The following is a 23,760-nucleotide window of genomic DNA, read 5'->3' as shown; positions in this document are numbered from 1 at the left end:
AACATTTCAAACAGTCATGTCTCTCTAAACACATTCCCTTTAAACTTCTAGTGATCTGAAAGAAAAATGTGGCATTCCAAGTTTACCTTTACTATTTTATATCCATTATAAATACGTGGTCATCTTAACGAAATTCTATGCTGTCTCTGCAAATCATTTTGGGTACAGTCTTCTCAGTGTCTAGTCAATGTTCTATGGTAATTAGCTGTCGATCTTGAAGACCTGTAGGTTCTAGTTTGTCTCTGGCGGTTAAATAACAAATTGTTGAAAATTCGGAGTAGGTGTGTAGGTAAAATGAAGTATAAGGACTGAAAGTTGGATGCCTGTTGAACCATGATATTTGTCTTAAAAAGATTTTTGTGATATTCCCTATACTTAAAATAGACAATGCCACAAAACAACAAAAAGTCCCCCCCTTCAGAAAACAAACAAACAAACAAAACCCTATAATTTCAAGTGAAAAGATGCTGATTAAATATGTTTATGCAGCTTTCAGAAGAAAATGTCCAGGAAGAGCTAATGTAGCTAAAAGAGTGCTACTATCCAGACAAATTAAATAACATAATGCAAATTTCATGTCATGTAATCTATGCTGCTTTTCTGCATCTTTCTAGGTAGCCATCCCATATAATTGTGAAAATGAAAATAATAATAAACTAATAACTCAAATTTACCAATATTCTGACACTTTCAGTTTGGTTTCCAAAATGACCGTTATCTTTGAAACACTTTTGAAAAGCAGTTTTTATATTCATGGATGAGCAAAAGCTATTCCTTTTTAACAGCTTGAAAAGGTGTTTTGTTTCCTTGTTGGAAAGCTTTACTTGCTTTCATGAACAAACACAGCAGGATTCAAAAACTGTTGTCCTTCTTCTGCTGTGATGTTTTGTTCTACTTAGCTTGTGCGAAGAGGTAGAAGCGAATAAATTAGGCACACCAAACAGAAGCAGATATTTGGGTTTAGGAACATAAAGTTTTTAAATGAGTCTCTTATGAATAGAATCATATTTCTTCCATATAGAAATGTTTTGATGATATTTGTTGCCCAAAAGTTCCTGACAGCTTTCTTCTTTCTTTCTGTGTTATCCCTTTACTTCTGTAAGTAGTGCTTTGCCCTCCTTTTATCTTGATGCTATCATCTTTCAGACATTTGGGAGCATCATTTATCATTCCCTGCATCATTTACTTTCCTGTACTTTGAAGTGTTGAATCAACTGTCACTGGGAATAGAAAATAGAAAATTTGCAAAGATGCTGTTTCACTGAAGTGCATTACTAGTAATTTTAGCATTTTTATAAAATTATAGGAGTTAAATTGAATCTAATGAAGTACAAAATAATAATGTAGCAAACATTTTGACCCTGATTTATCATTCTTTTGTCTCTGTTACCTACTGAGATGTTATCTTTCAGTTCTATAATGTATATAAAGTTGAGCAGCCCATTCAAAAAGCTGCATTAAAATTTTCACTTACATGAAAATAATCTTAATTTCCAAAAAATTCTCTCACACTCCTCAACAGGCAAACTGATGTTTAGTAGCATTTTTGAGTCAGCAATTTGCCAACTTTACCTAAGTAAATATTTTAAACTGTTATTTTTGGTGTTTCATTCCTATATAGCTGAACATAGAAATATCACAGGAAATTAATACACTCACACAGGCTCCTATATTTTTCCAGGCCATAATTTAAATCTAAGCTAAAATAATAGCTATTCCTTACTCTTGTAGTCTATATAAAACAATTAACCGGTCAAATTCCAGTTCTCTGATGCTCCCAGCCTGCCTCATGACTTTATACTCAGCACAGAAAAGTACAGTAGTCCCAGGAGAAGATGACACCAGGTGAAACAAGGCTACACGAGTGGGGAAGGGAGGAGGGATGGGTTGGGAAGGTGACAGGGTTATTCAAGAAAATTAAGAAAAAACAAAGCCTCAGCATGAACCTCATACTTCATGGACATTCCTATGGAACTGCTGTCTCCTCTGGGTTAAGTGTCAGCATTTTGGCAGTCACTTTGAACACAAGCATCTTGTCAGAGGGTTTGCAGTATTCCTATGTCCCACAGTTTCACCCCACTTTAAGTCCCTTTGAATGTAGCAATGTTTTTTCCACTACTTTTCAGCTGTATGGGCAATGCCAGCAGATCTTCACTTTGACCTGTCTCCTTACTCAGTTTCCTTAATCCTATTTCCTTTCAGACCCACAGCCCAAAGCTTCTGTTGTCAGCATAGCTGCACAACCCTCCCCAAACATTTGTTCAAGTGCCTCTGTTAATCCTCACCATACCTCCTAACCTCGCTTCCTTTTTTTTTTCTTCTTTTTTTTTTCTTTTATTCAGAATTTTAGCTCCAAACTTAACCTCTGTCATGTAGATATAACAGCCGACAGAATTTTTCTGCCTTTCAGTCTCTAGGTAACTTAATTAAATTCCATGGAAATCAAAGCTCCTGTTGAGGGATGATGAAAATCAAGTAGGAACCATGTAGATCCAGGGAGAGTAGAATTCAAAGGAGTATTATTGGGGTGGAGTAAGTTCTTCCCTTTATTCTAAACATTCAAGAGTCATTAGTCTGGGAATGCATTTTGCCTTTTTCTTGAGATTTTTAGAGGTTTGTTATTGTTTGCTAAGCATGTTATCAAGCCGAATGTCCAGGGCCACTGCTCCATGGCCCTTGTATGGCTTCCTGCCTGAAAACCTTCTCATTATGTCTTTGCAATGGATCAGCTTTCTGGGGCAAACGACTATTGTCTGTTTCATCCATAATTTCAGACTGTAGATGATAATTTAAAAAATCCTGTGTGTTTTCCTCAGGGGGTCTAGTTTTAGTTGTTCTTTCCAATGTCATCCAATGTAGCCTAGCAATTCTGAGACCAAATACACTAGTGTAAGTTGAGGAATCTGCAAGAACTCCCTCCCCCTCCCCCCCTTTTCTTTTTCAAATACTAGATGAGTATGTTGAAATACAAATAATCCATAGCACAATTCATCCAAACTTCAGATGAAATGAACTCAAGCATTGAAATAAATGCATTTTTACTGTGCCATTGTAATTCCATGATTCAGAAAAACATAGGAATAATAACAGTTAAACTGCTTGTACTTATATGAGAATATATTTCCAGACTTGAAGGAATAAAAAACATCTGAGTTTTGGAGCTGTACAGGTCCTCCCAGTATTTTACTATTTTGAGTATGATCTGGATCTAGTTTTCCATAAACGTATGCAGGCATATTCATGAGTCCACACCTATGTTTAGTATTTAATTGATTCTAATTCACATGAAATCTTATTGTACTAATTTGAAGTTTATATAGGCATATTATCTAGTGAAGCATTGTCAAATCACTGGCATTTCATAGCTCTTCAAGACTAAGGTTGCATTAATTCTTTCTTGTGATTCCTCCACTTAATAGATGGTATTTATAGCATTTAAGTAGAATGTAGTTCTGCTTAAATGTTCCCAGATCACCTGATAGAGGAGGCCTACTGGCTTTATTTATGTGGTAAAACAGATGAGACTATCTTTTGCTAAGTGCAAAAAGGAAAGAAAAAGAATCCTGAGAGGAAGCTAAGCTCAGACAGAGATTAAATTGAGGTTTGTTATGTTGGTTTTGGTTTATTAATAAGTCCTAGAGCGACTGATGCTATTGTGAGTTGGTATTCTCAAGAGAAGATGAAATAATGTATTCAAATGTAGAACTAAATCAGAAAATAATAATCAGCAGAAAGGTAGAAAATGGAAGATTTTTGAAATGGCTGGTTGAACAACAGCTGTTGCAATAGCAAAACTTAATTGTGCCCTGGCAGTACTAAGGAGAGATGCTCAGTGCATAGGATGGAGTCCTTTTCTCTGTTACCTCCCTGAGGATACATTTGAATATGTGAAACCACCTTGCTGAAAGAAAACTCTGACAGTGGACATGTGGTCTGTCTGGCTTCATAAGTTCCCAGATGTACCGTGCTTTGCCATGAGAAGGGCTGCAGTGAGCCCTCTCCCACCAAGTGATTGCTTTCACATTACTGTGGATATCATCTTATTCCAGATGAAACCACTGGTGTATATGACAGAAGCCAGTCAAGTTTCATACATTGCTGGGGACTCCCAGACAGATGCACTGGTCCTATCCTGTCAGAGGAAACAGCCAGACCAATATTGGTCAATAGATCTAGTCTGACTGTTAGAAAATGTATAAGCACAGACTGATTGTATTTGTTAATGAAGGAAGATGCCTTCGCATGTGAACTGGCATAGGCAGTCCGTGTCCCCTCATAAAGGTATCTTCCCGATTTGTCGTGGGAAATGTTGGTTACTGCTCTCTCATCAGCTGCAGTCCTTAATGAAAAAGAATCACCCAGAGAATGACCTAGTTGCATTTGGGGCAGAAGAAACTGAACTGAACTGAACTTAAAGTTGTTTCTTTTGTTTTCTAAATGGTGACCACTGTGTTTTATGGGGAAGCATATTTCTTCATATTACATTCCATGCTTGCAAAAGAAAACATTCCGATTTTCTGAGGGATAAACAGTTTCCTGAAGAAAATGCCCATAGAATTCCTGTGATAAGGTAAACTTGAGGGGTTGTTTTGAAATGCGTAAGTTTCATGTAAACATACTAGTTTGGCCTTTGGAAAAAGCAGAAACTTGTAGCTATTCCACAGGAAACAAATACCTAACAGTGTAAGGGGAAGTTGAAAGGATAAGCACTTAGTGCTGTACTGCACATACTCAGAATTCTGTACTTAGCATGAAGATGATTCCACTCTTCAAGTGGAGACTTGCTGATGTCAGATGTCTAGGATAGTTAGTGTTTTCATAAATACATATCTAAATAAATATAGGAAAGTATATGTAAATATAAATAATTCTGTAAATATAAATAAATAACACAGGTATGTTCCCATTTGCCACTCTTAAGAAATTATTCTACTTATTCTCTAAGAAAGTGAGTCAAATACCTGTAATACAGTTTAAAAAAAAAAGTCATTTATTACATGTTTTTCCCATTATTATTTTTCTGCCCAAAATTTGTGGATCCTTACATTTTCCTCCTTGTTTCATTTGGCTAATCATGAGTTCAGTGCTGACTGAAGCATCTGACAATTCTACATCTCAATTTTTTTATTTTTATTTTTTCTGTGCTGGTTCTCTTCTGTATTCAGTAATTCAAAACCAAGAATTTGAAGAAACTAGAATTGACACCCACTTCTGAAAACAGCAAATATATTCTTTGCAAATTTAAAGGAACCCTGACAGGCTTGCCTACGTAATTATATTTAAATAGAACTAAATTCTAAGTTAGTGCACAGATGCTATAATTGGCTTAAAACTATTAAACTCTTTTTCAGTGATAACTTTATGGCAATATTTTTCCAATATTCCTAAAAAAGATGACAGCATTTAATAGCTTTCTAATATTTTCAGGAATATTAGGAAAGGAAAATTAAAGGAAATTAGATGCCCAAGTCTAACTAACATAATATTGTGTGAGTATGATTTTGTCAAACCTTACTCTGTTTCCTATGAACCTTGCCATCCCCCAGGATATGTGGGGGTTAGTAAAGATGAACCCAGTAAGCTTAGCATGTAGCTTTAAACCATTCTGAATCTCAGAGGGAGGAATAATTATGCTAAATAAAGCATGTCTTTATAAAAATGGCTGTAACTGTTAGTAGGTTTCTCCTAAGAGACCGGAGGAACAAAATTGGATAAGGTATAGCCTGTTTAGAGTTTGAGATTAAATTTGTGTTGCTTAAGGTTTCAGTCATTCCCAAGAGCCCTCCACTGTATGTGTAACCACCCATCTTGTGATGTTACTGCATTATATTGAGATTAGTATCATTCTGCATATTTTTCAGCAACACTAAAAAAACCACAACCCTGTTATGTATAAATGAGTTATTTGCTAAATGCTTAGAAGCATGCATATTGTGCTTACGGAAGAAAAAGAAAGTCGTGTTTCAAGAGGTTTCCTGTAAGAAATGTTTTTTTCTTCAGTATTTTTTTCTTCAGTATTTTCTTTCTTACATGCCTATATAATTATTTTTTGAGCCTATGACTGTGATGTCCAGTAGATAAAATTGGGAATCATAAGGATTACCTACATATTCTTTTGTGGAGAATAATAAAAGAGTAACCAGAGAATTTATTACTCTTACTATTTATTGCACAATAATATGGACTTCTGAAATAACTACAGTCATTCAGAAACTTTGTTTATATCTTATGGTTTTCTAAATTTGGTATTTAACATTTTTCTTTAAACATTAGTTTCTATTAAGTATTTGCTGGTGATACAGATAATAATAATCTAGCTAGTACTGAAATATCAGTGATGCATGCTCATTCTGAATGTAAGGAATATAAGATTATTTTTTTAGTGATTAGAGAATCCTTCTAGTTTTATTTTTTTTTCTCAAAATTATTACATTTTTCAAACACTTGTATAAGCTATCAGAAAGTTCTGTTATATGTAAGAAATTGTCAGACTTAAAAAGTGACAATGCAGAATTCCTAGATCATGGCTTCATTCACTGATTCTAGCATAAATTGTCTGAGCAGAAATACCCAGTGGCTACCATTCTACTATTTCAAAGTATTTCTACTAAAATGTCATTGCCCAGGGAATAAATTTGTCTTCCTCCCCAGGAGATAGCTCCTCAAAATCTAATAATTTTTGTGAAGCAAATACTGGAGCATAAGTTGGTAACTTGGTGAAATATCCCAAATACATGTAATCTATCACCCAGTTATTTGCTGATTTCACTTAAGGAAGTGGCCAACATCCTGCTCATCTAACAATCTCTTCCCTCTCCTACCTAAAAAAAAAAAAAAAAAAAAAAAAAAAAAGGCATAAACAGCCTACCAAAAAAATAAGACTCTATTTCTACAAAAATTAGGTTAACATTAGCCAACCCTTACAGACACTTGCAGATATCATACTTATGGGGCAATCATTCTCTGCATGCTTTCATAGTTACTTTTGAGAGTTAATGATCTATTCTCTTTGAATTTTCCAGGAACTCCAGACTGTTCTTTTTCCCCCTTCAAAGAATTTCAAATACCATAAACTTTACTGACAAGTCCCTTGGCTGGAATCCTATCTGATAAATTGTTTATAGTAATCTCTTGAGAATGAGTGGGCCCGTTGTAAAATAATACCATAATGATACATGACAAATATATAATGTCAGAGATGAACAACCCTGGGCAATCATATAAAATCTCTAAACGCTCCAAGATGTCACCCCATAATCAGCAGAACGCTTTTTCACTTCCTGGTGTACATGTGTTCAGGACTATTGCACATCGTATCGCAGAAGGCTCCTCTCCATACAAATCACGTCAGTGTGCTTGAATATATGACTGGCCAAAGAGAGTAAATTCTTAACCTAGTTCAGCTGCTTTTGGTGCAACCCCTGGACTCTCAATGTTTTGTTGGGTTGTTTTTCTGTGTGCTTGTTTTTTAATAACTTACTATTGTTTAACAAATCAAGGATCATAGGGAGACTAGAAATGTCTATACTTATTAAAATGAAAGCTAAACAAATTATAATAAAAAGGTAAAAAAAAAAGTATGGTCCTGAGCTTGTTCCACCTCATGTTCCTATTGATTCCCTATCAGATACAAACCTTCTTTATCCTAAAACCCATTTGTGTTTGTCTGATGTCTGCAAACATTCCTCCCCACCATGAGACAATGCCATGCTTCTGGAAACATAATTGTTTGGGAAACTGAAACCCTCCTCTGGTTTCAGAGACTGGGGGCTGCTGTAATGTTCTAGATTTTACTTGTCTATTTTATTAATGTGAAACATGCTTCAGAAATATCTTGGTCATAACGTATGGTTTTTGTGTTTTGAAAATCTGGACAGTTGATAGCTGTTGCTTCATTAAAAAATAACATAAAATTGTTAGAAAAAAAAATCAAAGTTATACCAATTCTCAAAAATGAAAGTCTTATAAATAACTGCCTGAGTACAGATGATGTGATACTAATGGAGGAGCAGTAAGAGAATATCACTGTTGCAATTGGGCTTGCCCCTCACCTACAAAGTTCCTCAATAAGATTGTCTCTCTTGCCTTGTGCATTTGGCTAAACACAGATGCAACTTAGAACTAAATTATGCTTATGAATCCAGTTGGATATGGATATGGCATAGATATGGCAGGATATGACATAGTTTTAAAGGCAGGATAAGCCTCTTCAATGTTGTATCTTCCCAAACTATAGGGGCAGAAAGTATTTAACACTAAATCTGAACTTCCTGTGTGAGTTACCTTTCATATGTAGAGATGAGGATCTACAAGTACACAGAGCTGTGCTTGTCCTTCCTTGAGCATCACAGCTAACCATTGCCTTCGGGCAAGGATGTGATCTGGCCAGAGGGCATGAAGACAGAATAGTCTGAGCATGTCACTCTCTTGTAGCCAGTGATAAGCATTCTGCCTGTTTCTCTTGAACGGAACCAAGGTCAGGAGATCTGTTTCCTCCCTAAATTGAAGAAATACGTTGAAACCTGATGTGTACCATCAACTAATGCTTCATGCCACCACTTAGTCCAGCAAACTGAAACTGGACGGAGCAAAGATGCTCCTGGGATCCTCACTGGCTGTCATCCTTTCTGCTGCCGTGTTAGCTGATGAGATCTCAGTCTGGACCAGAAGGAAAGTGCATGCAACTCATGACCTCTTCCTGGGAGAAAACAACCTGAGGCAATTTTTGCAGAGCTGACACTGGGAAAGATGTGGAACAGAGCTCCAGCTGCTTTGCTACTGCACATGCTGCTTCCACAATCCACATTTCAGCCCCTTCATATCCCTCATGGGAAAATCCAATAAGAATGAAGATGAGACATCTTTCCTGACCATAGAGCTGATGGGGTGGACAGAGCTGGTATCAATGAGATGAGGCATGGTGGGGCTGGACTGACTGCAACTCTAAATACATAAACATCATTTAGATAAATTGCCTTATGTCATTTAAAATGAAGAAAATGTAATTGAAAAATTCAATCACATGTAATTATTCCTTAGTTCTTAGAGATAATATTTCTTTTTCAAATATAGCTTGCTGATGATCAGGGATTGGTGTTGATGACGACTGTCGCCATGCCGGTATTTAGTAAGCAAAATGAAACTGTAAGTACTAGGATTGTTTCTGTCATGTGATAATAGAGTGACTGCATGGAAGTTGATTTGGGGGACCTAACAAGGTTTTACCTGACTCTAATAAACTGTATTATTTTCTTTTTCTTCTGTCTGCAATTATTATCCCTTTGTTAGCATTAACATGTGCACAAGTAATCACAAATACCTATACTCAAGAAACTGTAATAAAATAATGAAACCATATGTCTAAGAGAAAATCTCAGATGATGCTGGGTCTTAGTGTCTTTTCTTCCATATTATCTTCTTACAGCAAATAATCTATATCTTTTTTCTTTTTTGCACTGTTATGCTTCTATTGTGTAGATCCAGAATTTAATTACTCACGTGTCTATGTTATCTATATGTGTTTACTTTTTTAATTTAATATGTTATTTAAGAAAATTATATGTACTTTCCCCTTAATGCTTAATATTGTTCTTTTGTCTACCAAGTGACAGGATAAATTGGGAGTGAAGGGAATAACACATTTTTTAACATTTTTTTTCTTGTCTTGTGTTTTTTTTTTTTTTTTCTTTAGAAACTATTTTGCATGAAGAAATTTTCTGTTGAGGGACTGAAAAACCATTGAAAATTTGCACGCCTTTTTTATTTGAACTGCAGATGAAGTAGAAAGGAGCACTATTATTGATTAAATGACTGTTTGATCAGATGTCCCGCACCAGTCTCTGCTGTTCCCACGTTTCAGATAATCTGTTCATTATCTGTTCGCTTCTGCAGAGTAGCTGCAATGTGAAATTAGTGGCGGTAATGTTCATTATTAGCATGGTTCTAAGTGCATGTTTTATTGTTCTTTTCAGAGATCCAAAGGGATTCTCCTGGGAGTAGTTGGCACAGATGTCCCAGTTAAAGAGCTTTTAAAAACTATTCCAAAATACAAGGTAATTCACAAATGATGATATGTCCTTTATGTGGATTATTATGTGTATTATTTAGTATAATATGTGATATATAATTTTTTTAGCATGTTAACTTACTGCAAATTTAGTAGCATGTGGAGGATAGAGAGAAACTCTATATTTTTTCATAGCTGTGTATTGTCTTGTGGCTAAATATCATTGGTCCTGAGGTGAAGTTTTTAGTACCAGAATTAATGTATGGCATCATCTTCATTTTTTTGTAGATCACAGTGTACATTAGAAGGTAATATATATCAAGTGTCATCTTCAATAAAATCTATGAAGCAATTCAGCCACACAGTATAATCAGAATACCACACAAAATAACAAGGAAACCATTCAAAAATCATGCCTTTAGGAATCCTGCCTGTGTGTAGCACTTCCTGTCCCAAATTAGTCTCCATGAATTAAAGCGAGCAGCACATTTCAGGAACCTGAGCAGCTTCCTGTCCAACCAGACTAGCAGTTCCATCTCTCCTATGCAGTCCTTTTTAGATATTTTTCCAAAGACAACTCTACTATAATTTTATTAAAAAAAAAAAAATTATGATAAAAGTTTGCAAAACTTCCTGCATTTCATCCATTGTGAAACATTTGTAACCTGGTAAAAGTCAGTTTCAAGCAGATGCAAAGATTTAATTTCTTTTAATTTAAGTTTGATAACATTTAATTTAAATTTGATACAGCACATTGGTATTTCACTACATCTGTATCTCTGAAATAGTTGACAATAGTCTTGTTTTAGTCACAAAAGAAAATTACAGGAATTTCTGGTTAAATTCCAGTGGACAAGTAAGCACATAATATAGTATTGTAGGCAGCTTTTACTACAGAGGCTAACCATTGGAATAGCTACATTTTGACATGTACCTGTACTGAGCATAAATTTGTCTGTCATGCTTTCCTTGTAATTAGCTGCCATGTTCTCATTTAATGATTTCTAGAAGTGGGGAGGAAAAAGTTGACTTGTGAGTGCCTTTGAATATTCCTACATGTTTTTGTATATAATTCTAGTTAGGAGGGAAGAAAAATCTATCCTTTTTAATTCTAATTTTAATACATTAGCAATTACCAAATGATTTTGTAGATCAATATACAATAACTGGATAGTTCTAATTAAAGTAGATTTGATTTTAAAAAATGCATAAAATACTGATGATAATATTGATAAGGGTGTCTTGCAAGAATTTATTGGGACCTGGATCCCACTGGGCTAGGCACTACGCAAACACAGAACAGAAATGTTGTCAAAGCTAGATAAAAGCTTTCAGTCTATGGGGAAAGGCATCAGATGACTACTCATTGATACCAGGATGTGGTGAAGAGAGGCACTGTGTATCAGGATAAATTATAGAACAGTCTCAGTGCACAAAATACTGCAGGTAGTTTACAACAACTTAAATTACACCTTTTAAGTATACAGAATCAGTAGAAGGTGGCAGGGAAGGGGGCATGTGTATTTACATGTGTAACATATTACATGTGTAAAATCTGGAGCTATGAAAATAATCCTTGGAGCAGCCTTCTATGGGTAGAAGTATGGGTAGAGAAAGCTTCATTTGTAATGGAAAGGAAGAACAGTGTTGTAGTAACTGCAGGTACAATTGACAAAACCCTGTCTCTTCATGGATGATTGGAAAAGGCCAAGTCATAGAGATGTTATTTAGAAGGCATTTGTGAGATTTGGACATATTCTGAATACAAGAACATAGAGTGTGCGGCCTGAATAACAGGTATTGGAGTAGATTTATTCAGAGTGATTCAGAAAAGAAGATAGGCAAGGAGATTATAATTTCTGGTTTTGTCATATGATATTATAAAGACAGTTCTCTGAGGAAGTAGTATGTGATCCTCTTTCTGAATATGAGACTATTTGAAGGAACATATTGCAGAATGTAATGCAAGAGAAGATTATTACAAGAGGCACCAATATCATGCAATACAGTTAGGTTAGTGAAATTGTTTGAGTTAAAACTTCCAGTCTCACATACCATAAACATTTCTGAACAATAAAAAGACCATGCAATTTCAAGAGCAATAATCACCCCTGGGACCCATTCCTGCAGAGGCAGCATGTGAAAAAAAATTCACACAGGGATATAAAATGATTGGTTGGAAATAGAATTCTGCTGACCTGGAATTCTCTCAGCTTGGATGAGATGTATTTTATGCTGAGGAAGATGAATAATAATAATGAGCTATTTTCAGCAGTAATTATCCAGACTAAACTTCCCGAGATGTCAGTGGGAGTTTGTCCGGAATAAGGTAGGGCTGGATTTAGTTTTCATGTGGCATTTTTACAGAAGTTACAAAAAGGTTTTCGTTTCTGAATCAGTCTGTCATTTAGAAAGGGAGTTTATGATTTTTTTTGGGAGGGAGTTTACAATTTTTTACAATTGCATTACTGCTGTAAGCAGTACTCTCTCTCAAACCAAAGCATTTTATGTGCAAAGAGTGTACAGTTTCACAGATTGCACAACACACAATAAAATGCTACCCCTGGAGTCCTGGTATGCTTCAAATAGGCAAATATTTTTTTCTTATGAAGTATGCCACCCACATTTGTTTTCTTACCTGACTTCCAGTGCTTGGACATTATTCTGCAGTTCTCAACACAGACAATTATACTCAAGATCTGATATTTAGCCAACAGCTAGCTTGCTTGTCATACTATAATAGGTAAAATATGTCTACTGTTAATATTTTGGTTCTCCTTCCTTTATGAAGAGATGCCAAGAACATATCACCTTCTATTAATTTCACTGAAGTTTATTGCTTTAGGAAAACTGCTAATTTACAAAACCATCTTCTATATAACAGATACAGTTGACCATACACAATCATTCACAGAAAGACATGGTATAAATCTACCTGGCATGTTTTCTTCATGACCTTTCCATAATGCCCTACTCTGTTGTACATTCCCAGAAGATTATGGAGGCCCACAGACTTGCTATCCTACTTTGCTTAGAAAAGCTTCTGACTTGTCAACCTTCCTCACATTGCTTTATGCTGGACAAAGTCTTGAGGACCCACTTCATCAAAGCATTTAAGAATCAACTGAAGTGTAAAAATTAAAAATAATTAAAAAAAAAAGTGCTTATAATTAAACCGCTTCATTAATCACATTGCTGAATAAGGATAGTTTGTTCAGCCAGATCATTGATAGGGAAGAATTATGTTTTCAAAAGTTTATTTCTTAGTAGGAGAAATGTGAACCAAATACCAAAGCAAGATATGTCTGGGTTCTGCGTGGGTCATTGCTTCTGAAGCGAAAAGAACTGAGTGAGAAAGCATAGCAAGGTGTGTGTTCTTGGCACGGTAGAAGTCAGTTACACACTGAAGCTGCAGAAAGGTTCCATATTACCATCATGTTTATGCTAAGGGATGTTCAAATGACCACATGAATGATTTGAAGGTACATTTATTGCAGTCAGTGGGTACAACCTACTGTGTAATGGGCATATTGTTAAAAGAGTAGTATTGTTATTTAAATAAGTACAGTGCTAAATTTGATTACATATTCCGTTAGGCCTCATAAAGCATTTCATTGCTCTCAAATGATCTCCCATAGTTCCACTCGTTACAAATATGTGAATTACATGATTTTTTTAGTAGAAGTATGCCTTCTTCTGTGTCTCTAAATGAACTTGAATTAACAGAAAGGTAAAATGCCCGTAAGGCTGGTAGATGTAAATATCACAGAATTTCTAGGTTGAATAGACCTCAAGATCATCGAGTCCAACCTCTGACCTAACACTAACAGTCCCCACTAAACCATATCCCTAAGCTCTACATCTAAACGTCTTTTAAAGACTTCCAGGGATGGTGACTCCACCACTTCCCTGGGCAGCCTGTTCCAATGTCTAACAACCCTTTCAGTAAAGAAGTTCTTCCTAAGATCCAACCTAAAACTCCCCTGGCTCAACTTAAGCCCATTCCCCCTCGTCCTGTCACCAGGCATGTGGGAGAACAGACCAACCCCCACCTCACTACAGCCTCCTTTAAGGTACCTGTAGAGAGCAATAAGGTCGCCCCTGAGCCTCCTTTTCTCCAGGCTGAACAAGCCCAGCTCCCTCAGCCGCTCCTCGTAGGACTTGTTCTCCAGACCCCTCACCAGCTTCGTTGCCCTTCTCTGGACCCACTCAAGCACCTGCATGTCCTTCTTGTAGCGAGGGGCCCAAAACTGAACACAGTACTCGAGGTGCGGCCTCACCAGAGCCGAGTACAGGGGGACGATCACCTCCCTAGACCTGCTGGTCACACTGTTTCTTATGAAAGCCAGGATGTTTTTGGCCTTCTTGGCCACCTGAGCACACTGCTGGCTCATATTCAGCTGACTATCAACCATCACTCCCAGGTCCTTCTCTGCCTGGCAGCTCTCCAACCACTCATCTCCCAGCCTGTAGCTCTGCTTGGGGTTATTGCGCCCCAGGTGCACGACCCGGCTCTTGGCCTTGTTGAACTTCATACAGTTGACCTCAGCCCATCGGTGCAGCCTATCCAGATCCTCCTGCAGAGCCTTCCTACCCTTGAACAGATCAACACACGCACCTACCTTGGTGTCATCTGCAAACTTACTGAGGGTGCACTCCGTGCCCTCATCCCGATCATTGATGAAGATATTAAAGAGGACCGGCCCCAGCACCGAGCCCTGGGGAACGCCACTAGTGACTGGCCTCCAACTGGACTTGACTCCATTCACCACGACTCTTTGGGCCTGGCTATCCAGACAGTTTCTAACCCAACGAAGCGTGCGCCCGTCCAAGCCAAGAGCAGCCAGTTTCTTGAGGAGAATGCTGTGGGAGACGGTGTCAAAAGCCTTGCTGAAGTCAAGGTAGACCACATCCACAGCCTTTCCCTCATCCACCCAGCGCGTCACTTTGTCATAGAAGGAGATCAGGTTCGTCAAGCAGGACCTGCCTTTCATAAACCCATGCTGACTGGGCCTGATCGCCTGCTGGCCCTGCAAGTGCTGCGTGATGACTCTCAAGAGAATCTGCTCCATGAGTTTCCCTGGCACTGAGGTCAAACTGACAGGCCTGTAGTTCCCCGGGTCTGCCCTCCGGCCCTTCTTGTAGATGGGCGTCACGTTTGCTAGCCTCCAGTCAACTGGGACCTCCCCCGATAGCCAGGACTGCCAATAAATGATGGTAAGTGGCTTGGCCAGCTCCTCTGCCAGTTCTATTGGTATCCTCGGGTGGATCCCATCTGGCCCCATCGACTTGTGTACATCCAAGTGCTGTAGCAGGTTGCCAACCATTTCCTCATGGATAGTGAGGGCCACATCCTGCTCCCCATTCCCTTCCACCAGCTCAGGGTACTGGGTATCTAGAGAGCAACTGATTTGCTGCTAAAGACTGAGGTGACGAAGGCATTGAGCACCTCCGCCTTTTCCTCATCTCTTGTAACTAAGTTTCCCCCTGCATCCAGTAAAGGATGGAGATTCTCCTTAGTCCTCCTTTTTGCATTGATGTATTTATAAAAACATTTTTTGTTATCTTTAACGGCAATAGCCAGATTGAGCTCCAGATGAGCTTTGGCCTTTCTAATTTTGTCCCTGCACTGCCTTGCAACTTCCTTATATATGATAACCATTTTAATCCCTTTTGTAGGCCCAGGATTTTTCAGCTCCAATCTATAGGCAAATTTATCCTGAACATTTAAACAGTAGCCCTTCAGAAAGCTTTTAGACATACAAAGAGATGTATTAGTCTTATGTGTAAGGGTTTTGTAGCAAGAGGCACTGCAGAGGTGGCCTCTTTGAGCAGCGCCCTGTATTAGTATTAGATCAGAGCCTTCTCCAGATGGCTCCAAAAGGGATCTGCTGCTGGCCAGAGCGAGGCCAGTGAGTGACAGTGGTTGTGCCCCTGGGAAAGCACATTGAAGAAAGCAAAAAAATGCTGCTGGGAGAGAGGAATGAGAAAACATAGAGAAGAACAATCCCGCAGACTCCAAGGCCAGTGAGAAGGGATGTCAGGCCCATGCAGAAGCACATGGAGGGGCAGGCTGTCCCCCTACAGCCTGGGAGTACCACAGTGGAGCAGATCTCCACCCTGCAGCCTGTGGAGGAGCTCCCGGTGGAGCAGGTGAATGAAGCCTGAAGGAGACTGCGGCCCATGGAGAGCAGGAGCAGGCCCCAGGCCAGAGCTGCAGCCTGTGAAGAGGAGCCCATGCAGGAACAAAGGGTCTGGGGGGTGCTGCCACACACAGGGGACCCGTGTGGGGGCAGTTTGCTCCTGATGGATGGAACCCGTGGTACGGATCCACATTGTAGCAGTTCTTGAAGAGCTGCTGTCTGTGGGAAACCCACATAGGATCAGCCTGGGAAGGACAGCATTCCATGGGAGGGACCCCACTCTGGAGCAGAAGGGAGTGAACGTAAAGGAGCAGCAGAAGCAAAGTATTACAGACTGACCACAGCTCCTGTTCCTCCACAGCACTCAGGGCAGAGGAGGTAGTTTCAGTTTACTTTAAGCTCCATTCTCACTGTACTAGTCTGTTATTAAGAGGCAATAAATTATATTAATCTGATTTATTCTGAGTAATAACTGAGGAATAACTCATGAGTGATCTTGTTCTTATCTCAGTCTACTAGCTTTTTTCAACACATTTTCTTCCCTTGTCCTTTTGAGGAGTGACAAAGCAGCGTGGTGGCATTTAGTTGCCCATTGGTGTTAAACCACCACAGGAGAATAACCAGGGAAGCCAAAACAGGGTGCAGAAGCAAACTGAGCTAGAAACTGAGAAAGGACTCAGAAATGGATCATATCTCTGAAGTCTGGTTAAAAACAACCACCCTCACATTACATTCCAGTTAACCACACACTCTAGTGTTCATCCTTAAAAGCATCCAAGAGGTTTTATACTATCCAGCAAAAAAAAATCAGTGTTCATTTTGTCTACACACACAAGAGAATTTCTAAAATTTCATCTTTATATGATATAGAACATACTTGTCAGATGTATAAAACTGCTTTTCATCCATGTAAAATGGAATCATATTATATGGTTAGACTCTTTCTCCTTATTTTCTCTTTAAAATTTATTATCATTCGTACCACCTCTAGAAGAACAGATAGTTTCATTTTAATTACTAATGTTAATTATTTTCTAAATGAGATATTTAGAAAAAAAACACTAAGATGTTGACAGATAATAGCATGAGCATCCCTCCCAGAGAAATATTTCTAGTAAGAGAAACATAACTGCACTGTAGCAAAATCGGAGCTGAAAAGTCATACCTGTAATTCAAAGAAAAAAAGCAAAAGAAAGGTCTTTGTACTATAAAGATTTGTACTATAAAGCTCCAGATGAGCTTTGGCCTTTCTAATTTTGTCCCTGCACAGCCTCGCAACATCCTTATAGTCCTCCCTCGTGGCCTGCCCACTTTTCCAAAGATTATAAACCCTCTTTTTTCTCCTAAGATCAAGCCACAATTCTCTGTTCAGCCAGGCTGGTCTTCTTCCCCACCAGCTCATCTTTGGGCACGTGGGGACAGACCGTTCCTGCGCCATTAAGATTTCCCTCTTGAAGAGCGCCCAGCCTTCCTGGACCCCTCTGCCCTTCAGAACCACCTCCCAAGGGACTCTGCCAACCAGTGTCCTGAGCAGCTCAAAGTCAGCCCTCCGGAAGTCCAATACAGCGGTTTTACTGGTCCTCTTCCTGGCCTCGCCAAGAACAGAGAACTCCACCATTTCGTGGTCACTCTGCCCAAGACAGTTCCCGACAATCACATCCTCCACCAGTCCTTCTCTGTTTGTGAAGAGAAGGTCTAGCGGAGCACCTCCCCTGGTAGGCTCACTAACCAGCTGTGTCAGGAAACTATCTTCCGCGCTCTCCAGAAACCTCCTAGACTTCTTTCTCTGGGCTGTGTTGTACTTCCAGGATATGTCTGGAAAGTTGAAGTCCCCCACGAGAAAAAGCGCTGAAGATTTCGCAACTTCTGTCAGCAAAAAAATATCACATACGGCAGGCCACTGCTTGCTCGGTGTAGCCATACATCTAGTTTCATTGATTTAAATGATTCTTCTCTACCACCACCTATGAAGTGAAGTAACCTGAACCTACTCACTCCTGGGAATGTGTGAATTTACTAAATGTCAGCATACCTATGCTTTGGCAAACATTATATGTGACATGCTATGGTGTCTCATATATATGTATCTAAGTAATTCACTCCAAGGTACATAGAAATAAGTGCAGTAGATAGCAAAGTGTGTGTGACATTCTAAAATTGTGCTATATGCAGCATTTGTCACAATGACAGGCTCTCATTTTCAAAAATGTCAAGGATCAAAGTTCTGCATATATTATAATGAAATACTGTGTGGGCTTTAAGAATGCCAGTTTTAAGCCCTAGATAACTAAATGCTTTTCTTTTTTGTTTAAGAATTTACTGGAGACCATGCTAATTGGCATTTATTTTTCATTTACTCTTACAGTTAGGCATTCATGGATACGCTTTTGCAATTACAAACAATGGATATATTTTGACTCATCCAGAACTTAGGCCTTTGGTAAGAATACTGTTTACTTTTCTATTTTATCTAGATATACATGTTGCATTTATTTTTCTTTTAGTGTGAAAAATGTAATAATCATTAAAAAAAAAAAATACAACGGATGAGTTACCCTATAACTATACTATACTCTATAGCTGTTACTATATATAATGCTTTATAACACTTTATAATGCTTGGTAAATTTACTTCTGGAAATGAAGGTTAGCATGAAAAAAATCAAGGAGAATAAATATACCAGTTTCTCTACAAAGGAGGCAGGCCTCCATTGCTGAAAAATGGCAAAGCCAAAAATTGCTATAATTATGTTCATTTTATGTTGAAATGGAATGCCGTAATGCTCTATTGCTGCATAATAACCCCTATTTGTCATGTTAAAGTGTTAAAGCTAATTTAATATGTGTACATAAATTTCAATAAAGCATATTTTTAAGCAAAATAAGGGCACAAGGGATTTTCATACTAAAAGAGAAATAGCTGCAAATTTTGCCTTTAGTTTCCCTTATCATCATCTTTGCAATAATCACAGTAAGAAAAATAGAAGTGCCTGTTATGTAAATGTTTATCAGCCTAACACCCTAGAGAACTGGTAAATTCTTGATTGCATCATTGTTTAGGAACAGCACGTGCAAGTGTTCCATCACTATCAGATCTTAGTAAAGCATTGATATTAATGATTCCACTGCTTTACACACATGGATGCCATATGTATTTTGTATGCAGGCACTTCAAGTAATGTCTGACTTCAACAGTATTTTAGCAGAAAACAAATATCAATGGGATGGATAATTTCATATAAAATTATTGAAAAGCATATTTTAAAAATCATTAGCATATCGGATGTTTTCATTCATCACAAGAATTTTGTATTTCTAAGATTTGGGATAGGAATTACACATTTAACATTTGTATTTGTATTTATTGTTTCCCTATTTACTTTTAAACTGGAGTGGAGTAATGAAAAGTTTAACAGAGGGACTTTCATCGATGAATGGAAAAACTTTCTCAGTAATTTCACTGTAACTTCTCATAACAATGAATGTATATCCCCTTGTTTTATGAGAAGCAGAACCTCTGCTACCCAAACTATTAGGGAATATATAACTTCCAACCTCAGCAGAAGCAGTTTACTTTTAAGGAAGATAGCAAGCTCTGAATCAATCCCAAAGCACTTTATCTCTTAGCCAAAATATCTTCTGTCTTTACAAGAGAGTAGAGACTATCTCTACAAGTACATACTTCTCAAGTACATACTACAAGAATCTCCAGAACCCTATTACCAGCAGTGTCCAACTGGAGATTCTTCCTGAGGAAGATGCAGAAACTGGGTAAGAGGATGTGGAAAAGCCCCACAGCAGTCAGCGTAATTTCTAAGTTTCAGATAAGCTTCTGCTCATAAACATTTGGTTCTGATTTTTTAACATTAAAGCCTCTTAGGGTGGATATTTCTGTTACCCATACTAACATACTCATTTTCATCAGTCAGCTTGACTTCTCATAGTAATGATTTTTCCCATTGAAACTGTTTTATGCAGTTTTTATTTTTAATTCAGTTTTAAAATTTCTTTAGAAAAAGATTATATGAATATGGAAAGCAGAAACTCATAGTCTACCTTTTCTTTTCCATTTCTTTCTTTGAGTAATAATTTGTGATGGTTATCTAATTGAATCATTTCACCACAATGATCAACAAATATTTTAATTTATTGCTGTAATGTTTTTCTACACTTTTCTACATATTGTTGACACATTCTTTTTATCTTTCTGACCTCTTATCTATCCTTTTTTCCCATGTTCTTCACTGCTCTGACTGAGGTTGGCCACTGAGCTCTCTTTGGCAACTGTAGCAAAGAAGAGGCAGCAACAGAGGCTGTAATAACCTCCTTAGAGCACCTGGATTATATACACAGAATTTTAGTGCACCATCAGGTCTCTTCTGCACATCTTCACTGCCTTGTTACCCCATCCATGTCAAGTGACTATTTGTGCAATTTTACTTTTAGCTCACATCCAGCTGTATTATAGACAAACTATCTGCTCTTGGCTTGGACTGGCGTACACTGCGTTGAGTTAGAAACTGGCTTTGTAGCCGGGCCCAAAGACTTGTGGTGGATGGAGGCAAATCCAGTTGGGGGCCTGTCACTAGTGGAGTCCCCCAGGGATCAGTATTGAGGCCAGTTCTCCTTAAGATCTTTATTGATGATCTGGATGACGGGATCGAGTGCTTACCCTCAGTAAGTTTGCAGATAACACCAAGTTAGGTGCGTGTGTTGATCTGCTCGAGGGTAGGAAGGCTCTGCAGGAGGATCTGGATAGGCTGCACCGATGGGCTGAGGCCAACTGTATGAAGTTCAACAAGGCCAAGTGCCAGGTCCTGCACCTGGGGCGCAATAACCCCAAGCAGAGCTACAGGCTGGGAGATGAGTGGTTGGAAAGTTGCCTGGCGGAGAAGGACCTGGGAGTATTGGTTGACAGTCGGCTGAATATGAGCCAGCAGTGTGCTCAGGTGGCCAAGAAGGCCAACAGCATCCTGGCTTGCATAAGAAGCAGTGTGGCCAGCAGGTCTAGGGAAGTGATTGTCCCCTTGTACTTGGCTCTGGTGAGGCCGCACCTCGAGTACTGTGTTCAGTTTTGGGCCCCTCACTACAAGAAGGACATGGAGGTGCTCGAGCGAGTCCAGAGAAGGGCAACGAAGTTGGTGAGGAGTCTGGAAAACAAGGCTTGAGGAGCGGCTGAGGGAGCTGGGATCATTCAGCCTGGAAAAAAGAAGGCTCAGGGGTGACCTTATTGCACCCTACAGGTACCTCAAATGAGGCTGTAATTCTGTGATAACCTAAAAATTCCTTAAACGAGACAGTTATGAGCAGACTGACTAGATTTGACTGTGCTGGCATTCTGTATGCACTGCTAGCATTCTTTGGTATTTGAAATGCATTAGACTAATCCTATTCATTATTCTCAGCAGTTAAAATGATGAAATAAATGTTGTTTTGCTATTATGTAAGATTTTTATATTAACTTTGTGTGTGTGTGTGTGTTTGTGTAATGCCAGTGTAGGGGGAGGTTGTCTTCAAAATTTTGCAGCTGTTGCAAAGGAAAATTTGATTGATTTGGTTTAGTACATGATCAGCCACTACCCTCAATGTTTTTTCTTATCTCTGTATATATGAAAATCCATGTATATTTTGTATATCCCATTCTAAATTACATATAATGTATTTTTAATAGCATTCCCAAATTTTCATAATACTAAAATTGTGACATGTTCTTGATCCCCCCATATATATGTTTTTATTTATTTACTTATTTATTTATATTTATATGTATATTTTAAATCCTGTGATATCTCAGGTGCATCTAATGGCCTATATTCATTTGCAAGCCATTGGAATATATATTTAAAAGTTCCCTATCTGCATTATAAGAATTTGACAACATGCATGTGCTGCACTGTTTCTTTTTCTTCTGGCAAATTACTTCAAGGATTGTTCCAAAAATGATAGTATCAATTCTTTATAGAATTGATATTTTATTAAACAGAAGGAAATAAAATCCAGGAAAAGTGGATAGTTCAGACAGAAAGAGGGTGCTATCTGATTTCCTTATTTCTGTTGTGGTGGCATGTTTTATGAGTCAAAAGATGGTTTTCTTTTACTATCACTAGCCCCTGTATACATCTTGAAGGGCCTTATTTCATTACCTTACACAACAGTTTCTCTTTCTAAAATCAGAACATTGGGCAGTAGCCCATAAACTGTCAGCTGTAGGGAACTCCTGGTGATTTATTCATGGTCTGCTCATTTTATTTTTTGGAAGAGTCATTTTTACCTCTGGGTTCTGTCAGTAGTGCATAATGGGAGTCTTTTGTTGACTTCAGTGGAGTTTTTGAGAGTGAAGTGATTACTGGCCTGGGCCCTTAGATTAATATTACAGGCCCAAATCCTGATACCATTGTAACTAGTGGCAAAACATTCCATTAAATTTGTAACAATAAGTACGTAAAATAGGCATGTAGGAGTGGAATTGGATAGCTCACAAAATGTATTGCTTACAATCATTTTGGTGGGTTGGATTTGACATTCAAATACATTGATTACGGACTTGATCAAGCTGGTTTATGTCACTGTTGTGCTTTGCTGTGGTTCTGTAAAGCCAGCACACTACTCGACTCCTGAGCTGCTAGGCCCAGCAGCCATGTCTGTTAGTCCTGAAGTGGACATGCTGCTTTTTTAGGAATTGTCTTTTGGGACAGTGAGCAGACACGCAGGATAGCAAACGCTCACTGGGGATGGCTGTTTCCTGTTGCACCAGATTTTTATCTTATGTTGATCAGTACATTTAATCATTAAGCTAGCAACATTTCTTACGCTGATTATCCTATTGGTTTTGGTTTAACATGTTTTTCTTGGCAATTTCATCTTTTTTTTTTTTTTTTAATAATAAAGTTGGCTTTCAGTTAGGATGAGTGGTTGTTTGGGCAGTTGATGGGACTAACCACATATCAGAAGATGAGGAGGAAAGTGCTTTCCAGGCGTGAGGTACTTGTTGAGGTGTAGGATAGTGACTGAAGATTTCCAAGGCAGTGCAGGAGAGTAGTTTCCATGAGTAGCTGGTGCCGTGGTGGACCCTAAAGAACTTCCAGATGCATTCTCCTCACAAAGCCATTACTAGAGGGATGAGTCTTGACAAACAACTTAATAACCCTTGACAACCAGGCGCTAAGGAATCCCTTGGAAATTCCTTCTTCAATTATCTGATTGCGTGTAAATTGTCCACATGCTTCCCTTGCACGGAAACTCCTTTCGTACTCCTTGTGCCGCTCCCGGCCCACTTCGGCCCACGCCATCCCGCCGGGCTGCCAACATCCCTCTCTCCGCGCCGTCCCCAGCCGCTGTCGGCACGGGGCTGGGAGCTGCACGCAGACAGGCCCTGCCCCGGCCCTAGCCCGGGGGGCGGGGCGGTGGCGGCGGCGGGGGGCGGGCGGGCGGGAGGGGGGAGGGGGGGGAGGCGACGGCGGGGCGCGGCGGCGGCCTCGCTGCGCTGCGCGGCAGCCGCCATGAGGTGGCGCCCCAGGACCACCCGGCGGGGCGGCGGCGAGGGGCCGGAGGTTCCTCGGGAAAGTGCCGCGAGCAGCCTTCCCCCCCTTCCCGGTGGATTTCAGATTTTTG

The 23,760-nt window shown here is 38.9% G+C and overlaps 1 protein-coding gene across 1 annotated transcript in view; it reads left to right on the top strand.

The window, feature by feature from the left end:
• The window catches only part of CACNA2D3 (calcium voltage-gated channel auxiliary subunit alpha2delta 3), a gene marked incomplete at both ends in the record, with an annotated part of 463,508 nt that overhangs the window by 325,015 nt on the left and 114,733 nt on the right, over positions 1–23,760 (top strand). Inside the window, 3 exons of the mRNA XM_084292978.1 lie at positions 9,073–9,144; positions 9,972–10,052; positions 18,515–18,589. Coding sequence (XP_084149104.1) covers positions 9,073–9,144; positions 9,972–10,052; positions 18,515–18,589 — 228 coding nt within the window. The remainder of the gene's footprint in view (positions 1–9,072; positions 9,145–9,971; positions 10,053–18,514; positions 18,590–23,760) is intronic.

This window comes from Netta rufina, assembly GCF_964035555.1.
Source record: "Netta rufina genome assembly, chromosome: 10".
Classification (NCBI taxonomy): Eukaryota; Metazoa; Chordata; class Aves; order Anseriformes; family Anatidae; genus Netta; species Netta rufina.
This window is presented reverse-complemented; position numbering and strand designations above follow the sequence as displayed.